The sequence below is a fragment of the Tyto alba genome, unplaced genomic scaffold, assembly GCF_018691265.1.
Source record: "Tyto alba isolate M040663 unplaced genomic scaffold, T.alba_DEE_v4.0 Super-Scaffold_14, whole genome shotgun sequence".
Lineage (NCBI taxonomy): Eukaryota > Metazoa > Chordata > Aves > Strigiformes > Tytonidae > Tyto > Tyto alba.
The window spans coordinates 22,014,901-22,033,207 of NW_024881276.1; the positions used below are offsets into that span (position 1 = coordinate 22,014,901).

At 48.2% G+C, this 18,307-nt stretch overlaps 1 protein-coding gene across 9 annotated transcripts in view; it reads right to left on the reverse strand.

Moving 5' to 3' along the window:
• BCOR (BCL6 corepressor) overlaps positions 1 to 18,307 on the reverse strand; it is an 83,964-nt gene that overhangs the window by 15,414 nt on the left and 50,243 nt on the right. For 4 of the 9 annotated variants that reach the window (XM_042788371.1, XM_042788372.1, XM_042788370.1 and 1 more), the window contains exons 5-10: positions 17,988 to 18,041; positions 17,356 to 17,539; positions 8,909 to 9,190; positions 8,157 to 8,510; positions 2,264 to 2,592; positions 1,663 to 1,932 (exon numbers count right to left, since the gene is read on the reverse strand). In XM_042788371.1, coding sequence (XP_042644305.1) covers positions 1,663 to 1,932; positions 2,264 to 2,592; positions 8,157 to 8,510; positions 8,909 to 9,190; positions 17,356 to 17,539; positions 17,988 to 18,041 — 1,473 coding nt within the window. The remainder of the gene's footprint in view (positions 1 to 1,662; positions 1,933 to 2,263; positions 2,593 to 8,156; positions 8,511 to 8,908; positions 9,191 to 17,355; positions 17,540 to 17,987; positions 18,042 to 18,307) is intronic. The other 5 variants (XM_042788375.1, XM_042788376.1, XM_042788374.1 and 2 more) reach the window with 5 other exon arrangements.

Genomic DNA, 18,307 nt, shown 5'->3' on the forward strand with positions numbered 1-18,307 from the left:
ACAACAGGAGCTGCCCACAGCGCTGTCAACGCTGGCCAAATGATCAAGTCAAACAATTGGAATATTCAAGGCTATTAAAAACGTGGTGTTCATGTGAACTTTTGTGTGAATACAAGTCAGAAGACCAAATCAGCCGATGATGGGAAGGCATGGTGAATGCACAAGGCTACCTCAGGGCACCAGGACCCCCACCTTGGCGAGCCCAGGCATCCTCAGCTTTCTGCAAGCAGCCTGCCCATGGCCAAAGCTGCAGAGAGCTCCCGCTACCAGCAAAGCAAACAGAGAGCCTTCAGGTCCTGCTCGGGCAAGACCCCAGCCCACCACGGAGTGTCGGAGCTGCTCCCATTGAGCTGCGCTCAGCGGAGCGTGCCAGGCACAGAAAGCGAAGTGCCCAACTGTACTCACCCCAACAGACACCACGCGGGAAGAAAATACACACCAATAGCTCAGAGCACACGCTACAACACATTTTGATTCTGGATCCATAGGAAATTTTAGGTCCGTAGGAAATTAAATCATTTAAATTATGGAGATCACCATAGCAACGTTGTAACAACCACTTCTCCTCCTCCTCCTAGCTAGAGCTGAAATGCCCTGGGTTAGAAGAAGCCTTTGTCTAGGGTAAACAAAACCTTTCCAACAAACCCTGCCTTCCAGAGCTGGGGAAGGCCTCTCCCCACACAAAGCTCCCTAGCTACACAAAGGGCATTTCGAGGTTTCTACAAACCCCTGAGGCTGGGCAGGCTCCACCTGGGCCCGGGCTGATGCCAACTTCCAGCACGGGGCTCAAGCCCAGCTCTAGAGGTCCCAGCACTCCTCTCACCGCCAAGGCGAACCCCGCAGCCGTGCCGAAGGCAGCCATCGCTCTCAGCAATGAAACACCTCTTCCCGAGATCTGAAGTTGAGCAACAACAATGCTCATACCTACATACCCATATTTCCCCAATAAAAGCGTGCTTCAAAACAGCAGACCTAGGGGATTCATCGGTTTCTGATTTTTGTAGCAACAGGGGGGCCGTTTCATTAGACAACATTGTTCCAGCTACGCTGAGCAGCTCCAGACGCCGAGCATAAAGCATGCAGAGTGCTCCTACGATGTATCTGATCATGCAGGAGGACACTCCAAGCGTTACATCCTGTGTCACATACCAGATACTCCTTGGAGAAAAGAATAAAAAATTAAACCCTTCTCCTAAACTACACGCTCTTCACAAAGAACAAAAGCAAAAATCGTACCGCTTGTTAAAGATCACCATAAAGACTACATCAAAATAAAAAATCAAATAATAAAAAAAAAAAAAAAAAAAAAAAACCAAAACAAGAACCAAAACATATTCATTCTATTCATTCTGTTTGCAGATGGTTGATATTTAAACAGAGGTGAGGGTTACCGATAAAATCTTCACCCTTTGCTCATTAACGGAGGAGGACGCACCCCCTGCGTCCCCAAAGCAGAGGGGACTCACTCCTGCAGTGACCTACGCCCAGACCCCGCGCGCCGGCAAAGGGAACGCAGCGGGGGGCGGCGGGGGGGGGGGGGGGGGGGGGAGCTGCAAATTTCATCAACCAAACTCACGAAGCTGCTGCTTCGCAAAATTTCCATCTATCAACTTCCGAAATAAAAAAACTCCACCCTGCCGCAGGGCGTCGAGGGACCCTTACCTCGTACCCCAGGCGTGCCGCCCGCTGCAGCAGCGTTTCCCCCGCGTTCTTATTGACAATAAGCCTCCGCGCTTCGGGCGGCATGGGCCGGCTCGGGGTGGTCTCCTGAGGGGGGCTGGCGATCGGCAGCTGCGAGGGCTGTGAGACGGGTAGCAATGAGGGAGTCTGCTGCAGGCGGTCGTACAGCTTCTGCTCGTACAACTTGGCTGGCGAGGAGTCGCAGTCTGAAGTAGGCTCCGGTCGCTTCCTGACTTTCCTCGTTACCGTGACCTGTCAAAACCATTATTGTGGGGTTTTTTTGATCCTCGTTTTCACAATGCAGCGACAGGATTATATTTTGCCAGCAAAGAATTACACTCTTCTACTGATACTTGATTTTTTAAGGAATACCTACTACAGCTTTTAAATGCAAGATGCCTCACCGCCTGCAATAGTGTCTTTAACTTGGGTTAAGAAAAGCAAACACAAAATGTGCAAAGCATCCCCAGACGAAGGTGAATGCAATCCCCGCTACCCTGCATGCACGACAGCGCGTTAGTTTTAAGCAGGCTGGCTCTGCCTTCTGAGAGGCTGGTGGACAATTAAGTCTAAATAAAGATACCTTATCTTCAGCATTTTCGATATCTGTGGTGTCATCCCCTGTCAGAGATGACCTCCTTCTCCTCTCCTGCAGTGCCAAGTGTTTTGTTTTACACTGACGTTTCCCTGATGGCTTCTCACACTCGCTGTATTTCTGCAGCAAAGATGCATGTTGGAAATCCTCCTCTTCGTCTGTGTACAGCCCATCTGTCTTCCGGCTTTCTTTAATTTTCTGCTGTTTGGCAGCCAACCTCGAGGCTGGAGTACAGCTTGGCTGAGCCTGCCTTTTGCTGTTTGCATTGGTGGATGAAAGGCTCTTCATGTGCGGAGACACTGGGAATACGGGCAAGCCTAAATGGGAAGGAAAGGCATTACACACTGCATGGTGCGTGCCCATGGAAAACACGTTGCAAGCACTTAACACAAGCTCCTCGACTGCGTAAGAGATCTACCAATTACATTTTCAAATCATTAATATTTTAAGCGTTCCACATTCAAACTGTAAATAGCATCCTGCCAGTTGATGTTACGTTAACAGTTGTAACGCCCCGATAAAAATTGCTGAGCGAACTGCCCCACGCCAGGTGCCGGGGCACCGCGGAGGCCGTGGGGTGCCGTGGGGTGCCGTGCCGGTTCGGCGCTGCCGCAGCCCAGCCGCCGCAGGCAGAGCGGAAAGCCGCCGCGGCACCGCCCCGCTGGGGGAAAAACTCGCCTCCTTACCTGGAACTGCTTTATCTGAAGGGGAACCAACTCCTCCGGCAGCCTGGGCCTGGCCGGGCTTGTCCGCCCTTGGCAAGGTGTGGTGGCAGGGCAGATACAGCGATGGCAGGGGAGGAGGGGAAAGCAAGAGAGGCGGGAGCGTGGATGAGGTCCTAATGGGACAGCACCGGGGGAACGTTGGGCTTAGCCCTTAAGATGGCAATAAGACAGGGAACATCTCCTTGGCACCATGTTTACTTAAAAAAAAAAAAAAAAAAAAAAAACACAAACCAAGAGAAGTAAGGCTACTCAAGGAGCCGTCCCTACAGAAGCTCTGTGCAAACTCTCTATCAAAAAGCGTGAGGATTCTGCAGCAAAAGCAATCAGCTGTGTTTTCCCAGACTCCATCCAGAAGTGAGTCTTTCTGTGAGATCAGAAAGCCCTGGGACGTTTGGGGAACTGAAGCCAGTGCTCTGCTGCCCATGGCAGGATACTGGTAGGGCTGTGTTTTCTCCGGGGGTTAGCTCTAACAGGCTGGATCCCATAATCTGGGCCACATGCAAAAAGCATGGTTACTTTTTTTTTTTTTCCCCCCCAGAGTGCAAGCAGGTTTACAACAAAACAAGGACAGGAAAGTTGACTTTTTATAGTCTGAATTTCCCTTGGGAAGAGAATTGAGGTGACCTCAGAACCAACTCCTCTGCAGAAAACTTAAAGGTTGCTGGAAAGGAAGGGACACTTCAGCCAAACAATACCACACCACTGAGGGAAGGTGTGGAAAAAACCCTGAGCACTTGAAAGAGGCTCCTTTGCTCCGAGAAGTCTCAGAAGTGATGCTACTTTCAGAACAGAAGAGATGGCAGGAGCAAGTAAGGCAGCTGCTCAGAGAAGAGAGACCTTTATTTAAAGAGACTCAATCCAGAGCCAGTCAGTAAAATAGAAAATAAAATCTAGAATCCTCTTGGTGGGCAGCTTCACACTTTTGTCTCCCTTTAAATAGATCTGTGAAAGCAACTTGCAGAAGGCTTTCTAGATTAAAGATGAAAACAGAAATCCCTCAGTTCTTTCGAGCCACTTCGTAGAAAAAGATGCATATCACGGCTTGCCAAGCAGATGTCAGGGAATTTACGGGACACACAATGTGCAGATTGTTCAGCAAAAATCCAGTAAGTTTTTTAGGCTTTGCAATGCTGAAGGAAGGTGCCTAGTCGTAGGCTGAGCCTATGGATGCAAGGCTGCCTTTCCAATTCTGCAGACAGCACGATGTAAGGACTCTTTAATTCTCCTGTTCCCAACTAACCTAATTGGAGTAGCGTGTGAAAAGCCCAATTCCAATACAGAACTATCATCATTATCTACTTAATCACTTACTAAAAAAACTGTGAAGACGGAAGGCAGTAGCGATGAGGTCTGGTGAGTGTAAAGGGAAGTAAGAAACTGCTGCACGTAGAAAAACTGGAATAGAAAGAAAAAAACTCACAGGTCTGGAGGACAGAAATACCGAAAGGATGGAGGAAAAAAACACAGGAAGAGAAGCCTATCTCAAAGAACTGCAGGCTTTCCCATGCAGGGATAGCAAAGCATTAAAAACCGAGGTTTAATCACCACAAAATATGTGTACTCTAGCCTGCAAGCTCCACGTAAACTCTGTGCTCCACTTTGACCCTCCACAGTGGTGACAGCAGGCACCAGGCTAAACGTGCACCACAGCTAAGAGATGGAAAGTAACAACGCTACGCCCAGGAGCTTTGGGATCAATAACGTTGTGAAAGGCCAGCGCTATCCAGAAAAAGCCAAGCATCAGCCTGAGAAATGTAAGACAACCCGGGCAGAAAAAAAAGGCAAGTGATTAATCCTGGAATCCCACCCCATCTTTCTGACCACTATATATGTGAAGTGAGAAGAAAAACAAAAGTGAGCAGGAATATCCCCAAATATCCGTGGGGGAAAAAAAAAAAAAAAAGCAAAACAAAAAAACAAAACAAAACAAAACAAAAAATAAAAAAAAACAACGAACCAAGCAAAAACCCAAAAAAACCCAGGCCTCCGACTGATGTGGGTTGTGGCAAGTCTGACTCAGAGCAGGACTGGCCTCCCTCCCCGCGGGAGCGGGCTGCAGCGAGGTCCACGCGGAAAAGCAGCTGCTGCCGCGTCACCTGAATGCTCGCTTGTTCGGCTCCCGCCCCGGCAGCTGCCTCCTCCTGCCTGCCAGGCCGGCGGCCGCCGCGCTGCCGGCACCCCAAGGCGGTCCGAGGGGCAGGCAGCGGCTTTCCCGGCGGGCGAGATCCTCCCGGCTCCTCTCCGCGCGGCTTTTGTTGCCGCGCTTGCCTGGGTTTTCTCCTCCCGCCGGGTAAGCAGCTGCGGCTCCCTGGGGGGCTGTCGGAAGAGCTGGCTACCCCACCGCGGGCAGCAATGGCTCAGCCGGGGCCCCGGCAGAGATCACGGCCCCCGCCTCGGCCACGGGTCCGATGGAGCAAGCGGCACGATGCCCTGAGGTTGCAGGCATCCCCGCGCTCCCGGACCTGCTGCACCCCGGAAAGCCAGCACGGGCAACATCACCTCGCGAGCAGGATAAGGCAGGGCCTTGGTATTATTTTGGGCAAGCCACATCGCAGCTCTCGCGGTTCTGACCCACATGTGAGGCTGCACGGAGGCAACGGCGGGAAGAGTCACTGGGGGAACATTTCCAGCAGCCACCGGTTGGTCACCACGCCAGCAGGTGCTGACCAGGAGACAGCGGGGTGACAGCCCGTTGGCAGCCTGCAACGCAACTCATGACTCCTCTCACACTAAAATCCCAGGTTGAACGCCACTGGAACAACAAGCCCAGAAGTCAGCACCCTCCGCCTTCCCAGAGATTTGCAGCCTCAGGTGGCAAATCATCCTGCTGTTCGACTGAGGCTTCACCGGCACAGGCACCGATGCCCTGTTACAGCCCTCTCCTTGGGATACAACCAGCTTCCCAGCAGCAGATTGCCACGTTCGCAGGCAGTGCTTGGGCACTGGGAACAATTGTTCCCAGCCCCAGAGCAAAAAAAAAAAAAAGCTGTAAGTGACAGGCTATATTCTCATATTCACAGTATCTGCTTAAGGAAAGTTTGAGGACTAATTCCAGGCAAGAAATACAAGATGGAAAACTCCATCCCCATGCGACTGTCAGACAGAGGATGCTCTGTTTCACAGAGGGGGGAAATGTCCTCGTCCTAGTGAACTAAGAAAAAGGAGATTCAAAGGTTTACACTTCAACGGCGGGGCTGAAGGAGCATCAGCAAGGTGATCTGAACGATCTCCAGTGCCTCTGCACAACAAATGGCGAGGCATAATTTAGTCAGGTTTATGGTTTTATAGTGTCTTCCAAAACCAAGAGGATTTTCACAGCCATGGGGCAACTGAATCTGAATGCCCTCAGGAACAGCGCGTAACTCGGGAGCCACCTCTTTTTTCTTTCCCAAGGTCATGCATTAGAGAAGCCTGTCACTGCAACGGGAAGCATTGCAGGGGAAAGCTAGAGCATCCTTACACAATGCAGCTTCTTGTTAGCGACCCTCGTTTAATCTCTACAAGGTATCTCTTTCTCAAAGTACAAAGGGGAGCAGGTGATGGGCAGGGATGTTTGAGCCAACACCATGCTCGCCAAAGCAGCACATAAAGCAAGCGAGTAAGAGTCAGAGCTCCTTTTAAACTAAGTTTTGATCTGCTCCACGAATCCTTTTGGAGAACCCTCCCCATCGATAAGCATCAAAGTTTGGGGGTTTCTGCCTTCAAATAATCCTACCAAGGGGAAAGACGGGTGAGGAGCTTTAGGACAGAAGGGAAGATCATACTTTTGCCTGTGATCATTTCAGCAGTGCTACCCAAGAAAACTCTCACTGGTACAGGATGACCTGGACTCGGTCCTTTCCATAGCATGGGACAAGAGGATCCGCTCTCCTTGTGCTTCTCTCTTTTGAGGGGATCTCAGCTAAACTACAGGTTAGGCCAGCTGGAGGGTGAATGTCTACCAGTTTGATGAAGGTTCCAGGTCTGTAAAGGAGGAAAAAGCTCAAACATCCAACTCAGAGTTCCCCCTCCAAGAAAGAGCCTTTCCTCAAAAGCAGGCAGAAAACTTGGAGGGGTAAGAGCGGGAGAAGAAGGAAGAAAATAAAAGTATTTGCAACCTTTCACCTGAAAAGCCGAAAGAGGAGACAAGGGCTCCCTGCTGTGCCCAGAGGTGGGGATTCACGACGAGGTGCAGGGGACGCGTGAAAGGAATTGGCCGTGTGGGCTGCATGCTGCCGTTCCCCACTCATCCCTTTAACCAAGCTGCAGCAGCAAATGTTGTAGGGAAGGGGAAAAGGAGCAGACAAGGTGTCTGGGGGCAGGGACAGGAGAATGACATGTCCATCTGAAGGACAATTTGGCAGATTGCCTCCATGGGCTCTCCCCCCCAGGATAGGGAATAGGCAGAGAAGGGGGACAGGATGGGGAAAAGGAAGAAGCGGAGTGGGAGGGAAAGAAGCAGCCAGAAACTAATCAAGAAAAGCTGATGTGCTTTGAGGAAGCGACCCCTTAGGAGAGAGCCGCTGGGAAGATCTCTGCCAAGGGGCCGGGGAGCGGGGCCACAGGGGTTTACAGGACATGCCCGGGACAAACCAGCAAGGCATCCTCTTCAGGAGGAGGATGAGCTGTGCTCTTGAGCGTATGCCCTGGGAAAGGCAGTGAAACCCAGCAGTGCTGAGGGTGCTGGAGGCGTTGGGTTCCCGAGATTGAGAGTTGCTAGCTGTGCTGACGCTGTTTCAGAGGGTCACAGCCCCTCAAATCCTACGTGTGGTTAAACACTCCTATACCAACTAACAGCCTGTTTGCTCCCTCCCTCACCCAGAAGCATGCCCGCGTTGTATGCGCCCCCCCTCCGGCTCTCCTCTAGAGACATAAACTTCATGTTATCTATGAAAGAGTATTTAAAGCCAAAACACACACACACACACACACACACAAAAAACCACATAGTTAAACACACATACACAAACACATTTTCTTGTCTGCCAAGTATCAGCTACAGTGCAATTCTTAAAGAGGAGGTGTCAGACCTTATACAAATGGACATCTATAGAAATATATATATATATAAAATTAAAAAAAAAAAAAAATGCTCTCGACAGTTCCTTAACATCGGTGGCAGCATGCGTCACTGTAAATGCTAAAGCCGGCTGGTTTCCCTAGTAGTCTCTGCATACCTTGTTCATTGTCACTTGTTTTGAGGGACTCTTCAGACCAACTTCTATTGCTTTTGGCCTCTGACCTTTTCTTGGTGTGCCTTTCTTCTGTGAAGTCTTTGACCTTTGCAGTGGCCTCTGGCTGAACAGCCTCAGCTAAATCTTTCCTGCTTTGCCGGCCCAACTTGCCGGACGGGGATCTCTCTGGTGACACCTGCTGCTCCCATAGTTCCCTAAGATGCTGCAGGTGACGCTGCTTTTTGGGATGGAGCCCTGTTAATTCAATGCACACCTTCAGGTTGGTCACCTCATTACAATTGGGCTCTTCTAAGTGGTTAGAGGAATTGTTTGTCATTTCCCTCTCAGGCCAGTCATCTAATGGAAAAATAACTAAAAATTAATCAAAAAGCCCCCTCAACTTAAAACAAAAGCTACATTTCACTTTCGGGGCATATAGTCTCAGCTTTACCACCACACTATGCATTTTAAAGGTTCGCTCATTAAGGGTTACATGCACTACAGTAACTTGCACTGCTGTGGCTACAGTGTCCAATGACTAGTGCTTTACCCTTTTATACCAAGTTTTTTATATATACATATATATATATACACATATATATACATACATATATATACATATATATAATTTTAAGTGAAATGACAGTGCTCACATTAGCAACTATCAAGTTCAAAAATGGAAACACATTAAGCCAAAGGGACGTTCCTTTCACAAGACATTCCTTGAGAGAGACCAAAGCAAAATGCTGTCTTACCTTTGGAGTTCTTCTTCTTTTTTGCTTTAGATATAAGTTCGTCCTGCAGTTCATCCACAAAGCTTTCATTTTGGCTGCCATCATTTTGCACTCTCTCACCAGAGTGTTTACGCTTCCTGTCCAGACGTGGACATGGATGTTGGCCAATATCTTCTGTTGGCTGGTCTTCCGCTTTTTCATATATAGAATGTCTCTCTAAATAACATTTCTCATTTGAGAGATCTTTTTCCTCTGGAGTTTCAAGAAAGTGACCTTGGTTGTTTTCTGTACTAGTAAAGTTACCTAAAAATAAAAAAAAAAAAAAACAAACACCACAAGACCTAATAAATACAAAACAATCCATTGTGAGAAACCTACGCTCTCTGATCTCTTCAATGACTTATCTCCATCATGACTTATGGCTCACGAGGAATGCAAATAAACACAAAATTGTACTTTGGAACAAGTCTCCTCTGGTAAGCCTAAGGCAGCAGTTTTCTCACAGTTAAGTACAAAACCCCCAAAAGCACACACTTTATGTTGCTTTTTACGTTAATTTAAGTACAATATTCACAATACTTGTATCCATAGAAACATCACAATACATTTTTTTTAAATAAAGAAACATCTTTAGATACCGAAAGCACAGACCCTTTTCAGAATGCAACCTCACCCTCCAAAACTGCAGTAAGTAATAATCCAAGCTCCACTTTGCAATGCCTTTGTTTTCAAAAATACCTCCTGATGACAATAAAGTATTAGTCTTTTGCTAATTTCTAATCCTTCCCTAACTTCTCACATCAAATTGCAGAGTCTGACTTAAAAGCATTCATCCCTTCTTCTGGAGATATAAATGGGATACGGAGCACGCACACACGGACACGGGAATACCACTAAGAATAGCTGTGATATTTTGCAAAAAGCACTACTTGAATCCAAGGTTATAAAAAGGCTTCCTCACTTCAAGAAACCAGCCAGTCACTGCAGATCACGTGATCTTTGTCACCTCCTTTTAAAAAAGACCTCTCTTTTTTCCAGGAAATATTTCCAGCAGCAGCAAGCGGATGAGCTCTGAAAAGCTTACTAAAACTAGTCTGACAAATTAGCCACAAAAACACCCACAGTGCCATGCCTGCCCTAACTTCAGCTTCCCCGCTTCAATACTGTTCCCCCAAATTTAGAGACAGCTTAAGCAATTCTAAATGGATGCTTGACCTAAAATTACACTTAATCATCATCTGGAATGGGAATTGTTCCTTGGGTTTAACCAAACTAGCCGTGGCACGGTTAAGCAGACACGCGGTACAGACTGCAAAACAGTTAATCAGCTTCCTATTTACAATTCTCACAAACAAGTTGGTTTTCCCACGCGTTTCAGCCCTCCTGGCTGACCAAAATTCTTTCTGCACATCTGCCACTGTTTGGCAAACTGTCTGTACGCTCTGTCCTACATCCCCATAGCTCAATGTCCCTTTTCCTCTTCCTTCCTCTTGCCCTCCCTCCTTCTCCCACTTCCCTTCTTGAAACACATCTGCTGGTTTCATACCTGGACTCCTGACAGCTCCGTTTCCCTTCCCTCCCCCTGATCCTCCCTGTCCTTACTCAGCCTCCTCCCCCGTACAGCCTGGCCTTCAACTTCTGCTCTTCCCCCTCGCCAGGGCAGACGTTGCTTCCCTGCAGCCCCCTGTCCCCTCTAAGACCCACCACACCAGCATCCAGGCACTGGCAGCCCCTGGATGCAGCCCAACTCTACCTCACCTTATCTTGAGAGAACCTTCCTACAGTTCTGCCAACACCTCCAGGTTTCACGACCATGCTTGAAATACCTGTTGTCAGCAATAGAAGGCTGAGGGGGAGGAAAAAAAAAAAAAAACTTATCTGACAAGATTTTTATTCACCACAACTCGGAAATGGCTCCAAGTAGCACCTAGGGTTCTGGAGATGTTTGTGGGCATCTGAAGACAGCCCAGCAGAATTTTTATGCTGCTTGGGAAGCTGCCTGCAGGGCTGATTTATAAAACAGCAGAAGATCTTTGGCCAAGAAAAAATCAAAACAAAAGTTGACTTTTTCCAGGCGAGTGGGACGCTTGGGCCATCCTGCTATTTGGCAATCCTCCTCTCCGCAAGGCCGTCTGGCCAACACCTGCTCCCTTCAAGACTTTAAAACGCAGTTTGTCACACTTCTTCCAGCCAGCGATGCTGACATGTTCCAGAAAACAGGTATCTCAGCTTTCTATGACTGTGCCTCTGAATGACCAGTGTCCCCCGCCCCTAACCTGAATGAATCTGGCAACACCCCGTGCTTGCACATCTGGCATGAAGATGCTGCCCGGCAGCTGCACCCTATAACCACACCTGCAGCACCGGCAGTCCTGTTTCACACAGCGCAAAAGAAGCCGGACCAGGCACGTCTTAAGTATCACTTCAGAAATGCTTCTATCGGATTTCATTTTACATTTTTAATGCAATCTGCTATTTTTCCCCCCTTTCATAAGGAAACATTATACTTATATGCTCAGTTTCCCCGAACAGATCAGGTGAAGGCACTCTCCGCCACGCTCCCGCTGTTTGTAGCCTTCGTGTCTCCAGCAGCACCAGCAGCTACACGCCACGGTTCGCACTGAGAGCCGCTAGATCGGGACAGCTTTTCTGCTCCTGACACTGTCTGGCCTGAGAAAAGGCAGGTACATCCTGACCAACTCTCAGAGAAGCTTTCACAGGGTCAGAGGAAGTAGCAGGCTGTAGGGGGGAACTGATGGTTTTAATCTTTGGGGCTTGCAGGAAACAGCAAGCTCATTCCAGCCTGCCACCACCGAGAGCGACTTGCTGCAGATTAATTCCTTCTCTAGCTGCAAGAGGACTCAGCACAGGGATGCCAAGCGCTGCTCGCTTGGATGGTCCGTGCTAAAAAAACAAAATGCAGGGGGAGAAACACTTGCTGTAACCCCGCTAACAGCTCATCACTGTTTGCATTTCTCCAGGACTCCACATGCCAAGGAGAACAGCACACATCTATTGAAGTTTATCCATAAAGCCCTCGCTGCCAGAGGCTCTGCAACACCTTTGACTCCACTCTCCGGTCACGTTCGAGAGGGACCCCTCAGGCGACCAGAGCTACGTCTCCTCGGCCGCCGAGCCAGAAATCCCTCCAAGGACTGCCCACTGCACACACGTCTCTGAAATCCGTCCCGCTAGATGCAGCTAAAACCATTAGCGAAGCGACATCTCCGCACGTTAATCCAGGTTGTGTAATCATCCTGCATCGAGAGGGGAGGACAGCGGACGGCGGAGCCGGGGAGCAGCGTGAGACACGTCCTTGCCTATCTGCTCCGCCGCCGATGCTCCCCGCCTCTTCTACAGCCGGATTTTCACCACGAAAGAACAAAGGTCAGTCGCTGTTCAGGACATGGCATAACCCACAGTCTGTCAGGCTCTCTACACAGCTTGCACAGACACGTCACACGCCCAGAGGGTTTTTTTCCCCTTGGCACACTGGCGACCGCCTCGCAGAGCGCAGGCTCTATTAATATTTTACCACCAGATTCCACTCTGTCCTCAAACTGTTTTGCAAGCAACCCAGATCAGACGCGATGTCTCCCCAAATTAAGATATAAATGTCAACATGAGGCACAGCAACATAAGCATATCGTGCATGCCCCACAAGGACAAGGGGAATTTATTTGCTTTTGATCACCTCCATCATGTATCTACAACATCCTTTTCGCCACCAGAGGAAGAAGAAAACAAAATACTTGGGAGTTTTCATATCATCATTATTCAAACAGTGACGAGATAGCCAGAAACACAGGATAAATGCTGAGTTCTCATAGCAACACACCTCTATGAGTAAGGAGATTAAACTCCTAAACGTGTTCCTTCCTCGAGCCTCTAGCATTTGCCAATCTCACACCAGCTGTGAGAACCAGCACCAGCAACTCGGACCATTTCTCACTGTCTTACCCAACTAGAAACAAGGAAGAATTAAGAAGATGTTTCTTCCCATATGGTTTCTGCCCGAAGCAATATCTCCTTAGTGCACGGGTTACAATCTCACCAGCAGCAGTTACACACACACACAAACACGCTACCCAAAAAAACTTTCCTTCATTTTTCCATCTTCCTGTTGCTGTCAGCTACTTGAGACAGGGCCCTCCCATGCAATGCAAACAAGGAAACACATCTTAGTGTTTAAGCTGCAATTCTTTTGTTCAAATAACATGGCAGCTAAAAACAGCCTTTCCTCTTCCCTGGAGCAACCTCTCATTGCGCTCACTTATGCAAGGCACCCTTTACTCATCCACGGTCGGTAATGACTATCCAAATGCTAAAACCCAGTATTCAGCATGGAGATTACAACAACAGCAAGAAATTCCGTAAGTCACCTTCAGCGTCCAGTTCCGAGTATCCCATGGGGCAGAGGGAACCCAGCTGATTTCATTCTTCCCTCCAAGTACCTCTGCTCGGGGGTTTTCAGCATTTGTTTCCTTCTGCCCAAGCCTACCCCACTGCATAAACAAGCAACAACCATTCTCCCTGAACAGACTTTTGTTTTCTTCCTCTCCCCCACCTCTTTTTTTTGTTTTTGACTATGTCCTGTGGCAGGAAGGTAATAACTGACCAGGGCAAAGGATATGTTTATTGTCTCCATCCTTCATTTGTTCAGGTATACACACAGCCCAGCCAGAAAAGAAAAGCAGGCGATTACCACGTGAAGGGACACTGGCACCTTACTCCGACGCTGAAGATCAGCTCTGAAGGCTTTGGCACAATACACCACTCACTTTCACACATTGAAACTGCTTTAACTTTTTCCCCATGACCTCATGCCTTAAGATCAGGCTTTTAACATACTGGGTTTTATTTTTCCCAGCTAAGGCTTAAACGGGCAGTGTCTTCCTCCTAGAAAATTGGATAAACTGGTAAAATCACACTGCCCGATCAAGAAATTCACAGCTTGTAGAATTTATTCAATCTTTCACACTCGGGCATGATTTTCAATACCGCCAGAAGAGCTTTGTTATGAACCGACATGCGATCATCACATGCCCGTATTGATGCGCGTGTCCGTGCCAATAGCTTAAATCACTTGATCTCTGAACAATCCTATGACTCATGACATATGCATCCCATAATTTATCATGTTTGTGCTATGGAAATGCACCAGAGCAGCATCGCCTCAGCAACATTTACAAGTCACCTTGGCAACAAAGCAGCTTCGCGGCTGCTCTCAGAATGCCCGGCAAAACCTAAACGAGATGGGAGAGAATTAAAGCACTTCTACTTTACTCCTTGGCTATAATTGCTCATTAATTAGCTAACATGGCTACCTCCGTTAAATCAGGCCTTTTTTAATTTAAAAAAAATAAAAAAATAAAAATCACCTTTTTTACCCTTCTCCAGAAGGCACGGTGACACTTAAGAAGACTCAGTATGTCAAAGCCATCCACCGCCAAGTCAGAGGAAAAGTTTAAGGCATCAGATATTCTGCCTTCGTTTGCTTCCAAAAAAGTCTGTACACATGCTATACAGCTAGGAAAATGAACAAGTCCCAGAGCAAGCTAAAAAAAGGAGTTCCCATCCCATCAGATGCCTCTGTAAGCATCACCTGCCTGTGTTATTTAGCATTTTGTTGCTGTTGCTGTCATCGCGCTGGTAGATTTAGAGGAGCCGAGGGGGCGAGCAGCTGTGAGGGCCCCGACCGGCTCCTGTGCCCCACGCCAGGCACGGCTGCGGCAGGAGGAGCCCTGCACGCCGGCTCCGTGCCACAGTCGCCGTTTCGGTTGCGGTTTTCCTGTTGCCCGCTGACACCAGGTAGGTGAAGTGCTCGCGGCGGGGGTCGCGCCTAACAGCTTGCCGGTTTTGCTCCTAAATTCCCCGCTCGCGCCCGTGAAGGCACGCCGGCCGAACCAAGGCAACGTGAAATGAGGTGAAACGTCTTTTCAGCGGCAAGATGGCTTGCAGGAGGCAGAAAGGGAAACGGAAGAGGTTGCAAACCACCAGCTAGTTCCCGCTGGAGAGCTTTAAAGCCAAACGCACCGACAGCGTGGTTAGAAACTGGAGGGAAAAGGCAGGCAAGAGGTGAGCATCCCTGGCTCTGGCTGGTGATAAACAGAGGGAAAGAGAAGGCAGAGCACCTTGTCCCTTTGCCAGTCGCTCAGCAAGAGATGCACCAAGACCGCTGGCAGCTCAAGGCCCACCAGAGCCCAAGCCACTACACTGGAGGCATTCAAGAAGTGTGAATCTCGGCTTCCTGATTTATCAGCTGCTATCCCAAGGGGCAGGAGGTGAACCACCACGATAAAAAACTTTTACCGAGACCTGAATCTGTACCGGTAAGTATTTGCTGCTGTACAGGCGGGCATACAGAAAAGGAGCTCCCTCGGCAGAACAGATCTGCGCTTTTAGGAGTTTAGACATTTGGCCAAATTCTGAAATAGCCTGTTAAGTCAGAGCTAATTAGTAGAGGAGAAGAACGAACTAACATAAGACTGAACATACTTTCCCAGCTTCCAACAGTTATTTAATAGTCTCAAACAAGTTTTAGCCAGCAGTTTCAAGTGCCAGAGACCTCACTAAATGATGAGTTTAAGGACACACCGTATCATCAGCTTTTTGCAAGGAGGGGGAGGTGGGTGGGTGCGTCTCAGCAAACAATGATCCTCTAAGGCTCTTTCTTCCTCCCTACAGCCCCCCATATCCCCCCCCAGCAGCATGCCCCACATCCCTGAGCAGGGTCGGTCTGTCTGTCTGTCTGTTTTCCCTGTATCCACCCCTGACCCCGCAGACCACCCTGCCCTGCAGCCAGAACAAGCTGGCAGGACCCTGCTGCTGCTCTTTACCCTTTCCAGCACACCCAAGGCGGGATTTAACAGAGAACATCACCAGGGCACCCCGAGCCCTCTGAGGAGCAAGGGGGGCTGCAAGGGGGATTGCCGGGGCGGCAGCCTGCCGAGCTCTCGGCTTTAGCACAGGCAGCAGCACCTTCCTCCCCCAGGCTGCCTCGATACAGCCTGGAGAAGGGAAAGCCCACACAGCTTCCAGGGGCTCAGCCTGCGGCTCCCCACCCTGGTATCTTCTCCTCTTCCACAATTAAAACTTCCCCTTGCTATTCTGCCAGGCCGATTTTTGTTGAGGCTGTTATTTCAGTGACAGCAACACCACAATAACTTGATTTAGGTGAGTAACCGAGCAAGTACGATTGACCAGCATGCTCTCTGCCAAAAGCATTAACCAAAGAGCAGAACAATAACTCAAAGTTACTAAATTGCCTGAACGAAATTTTCTACTAGCCCTACTCATGAATCTCTACCTACGGAAGAGCACACTTAACCACCGAGTTACACAAACACACACAGCCACACATCCACACACAGCCACACATCCACACACAGCCACAGAGACACACACAGTGCAGCCTACACACACACAGACAGACACACAGACACACACACAGTGCAGCCTACACACACACACAGACAGACACACAGACACAGACACACACACACACAGAGTGCAGCCTGCAGTGTGTTTCCTCTGTTTGCAATGCTTTCAGCATAGATTTTTTTTTTTTCCTGGGTTGTTCGAAACAAAGTAGCAGCAGGAGGAACCGATCCATTCCTTAATTATACAGGTAAAAGAAAAAAGATTGGGAAATTGAGGGAAGGCACATGCTTACCAAGAGTTCAAAAAAAAAACCAAAACAGGTGATTTTTTCCTTGCGTACAGTAAACAGCCCCTAATACCATTTATTTCTTTATTTTTAAGTTTAGCTTACTTTTAGGACAATGCTGCTAGCACACATTTTCCCCAGTCCTCAGACACCTTGACACAGCCTAGAGGGAGCAGCCAGCCCCATGGGGAATTTCACAGCCCCCCTGCCTGCCCACAAGAACCTGTCCCGACCAGCCACATGCACACCCCCCAGCCACTGCAGCAAGAATCCTCCCAGGCAAACTAGCTTCCCATCGTTTGGAGTTTTACAGCCAGCTTTTATGGATAAGCCAGCATGGCAGAGCACGTCCTTTCCCGCTCCCCGTCATCCTTCTGTCTGCCATCCTTGCTCTGCCTGAAAGCTGCAATACTGGCATCTCCCAGCGCCGCCGCAACTTCAGGAAGCTGAACCCCTTCTTGCTTATCTCTCTTCCCCCACCTCCTTTCTGCATTTAGAATGTAACCTTGAGCCTTTGCTTTCACTGGTTGACATGGTATCCCATCAATTAAAAGGACAATCTCTTCAAGACAGTAACTTCGGTGACAGTTAACTACCACCTGAAACACAGGCACAACTGTAACCAGTAACTTGCAGACCCCAAAACAACCACAGAGAGTACCTGCAGAGGCTGAGGTCAGTGACTTTAACCAGCAACACCGCGAGAACACAAAGATTACGCAGCCTGCGCAGCTTTGCTGCAAGCTGCCACGGCACAGAGACACGTACGCGCTTCAGAAAGCCATCTAAATTCGCTTACATCTGTCATTGTCATTTTGGTCAGCAATGGCATCGTCCAGAGCGACAGACTTTGGCTTCTTTTCACTGTTTCCTTTCAAGTTTTCCCAGTCTGCCTGGCTGAATCTGCAGACCTCTGAGTCTTTGGTAGCTGTTTGGCCTTCTCTCTCTTTCATCTCCAACTCTGAGAAGCGCATCATTGCACGCTAGAAAGAGAATTGATATGAAAAAAAAAGTCTTGCGATAAAAGCTACTTCATTTACCTTACCTTATATGAAAGCATTTCCAAAGAAAAATCGGCTCAGAACCAAGGTTTCAGATAGATAGCTAGGGTAGGAGTTTAACACACCTGACTTGTGAAACAGTATTCTAGCATCTATACGTAAATAGCCACACAATTCTTTCATATATAAGCATATATATATATATATATATAAAAGATATATATAAATGTATACTGTATATAAAACAAAAACATTCCATTTTGGAGGTAAAAAGAGACAAAAACAAAAAGAAAAAAAAAAAAACACAACACAAAATCGTACAATGAATAAAGACGACCATGGCCCACAAACTTCCCTTTGTGTATTTGGAAATGAAATTTAACTCAAAGGTTTATGTAAGAGTCTAGTAATAAAAATTTGAAGAACTGACCTCACAGTAAGCAGCAGGTAGACATAAAATACTGTCCTCTTGTAATCCTTCCATCTATGTAATTAAAATGGGCACTCAATGGATCATTTAGATAATTTCATCCATTTTTATAAGCATAAACCAATTCTTTTCTTAACAATGCAAAACAATTTGGCTTAACTCATCCCTTCATTAAAAGTAAAATACCTTAAGGATATTCCTATACAGTATCTGTCTGTCATCCCTCAGCATCAACCTCAGTACCGCTCCTACTCTTTCCTACGCGTTCGCTTGGCGCAAACGTTGCCTGAGACCCGCTAATACATGGCTGCGACTCCTCT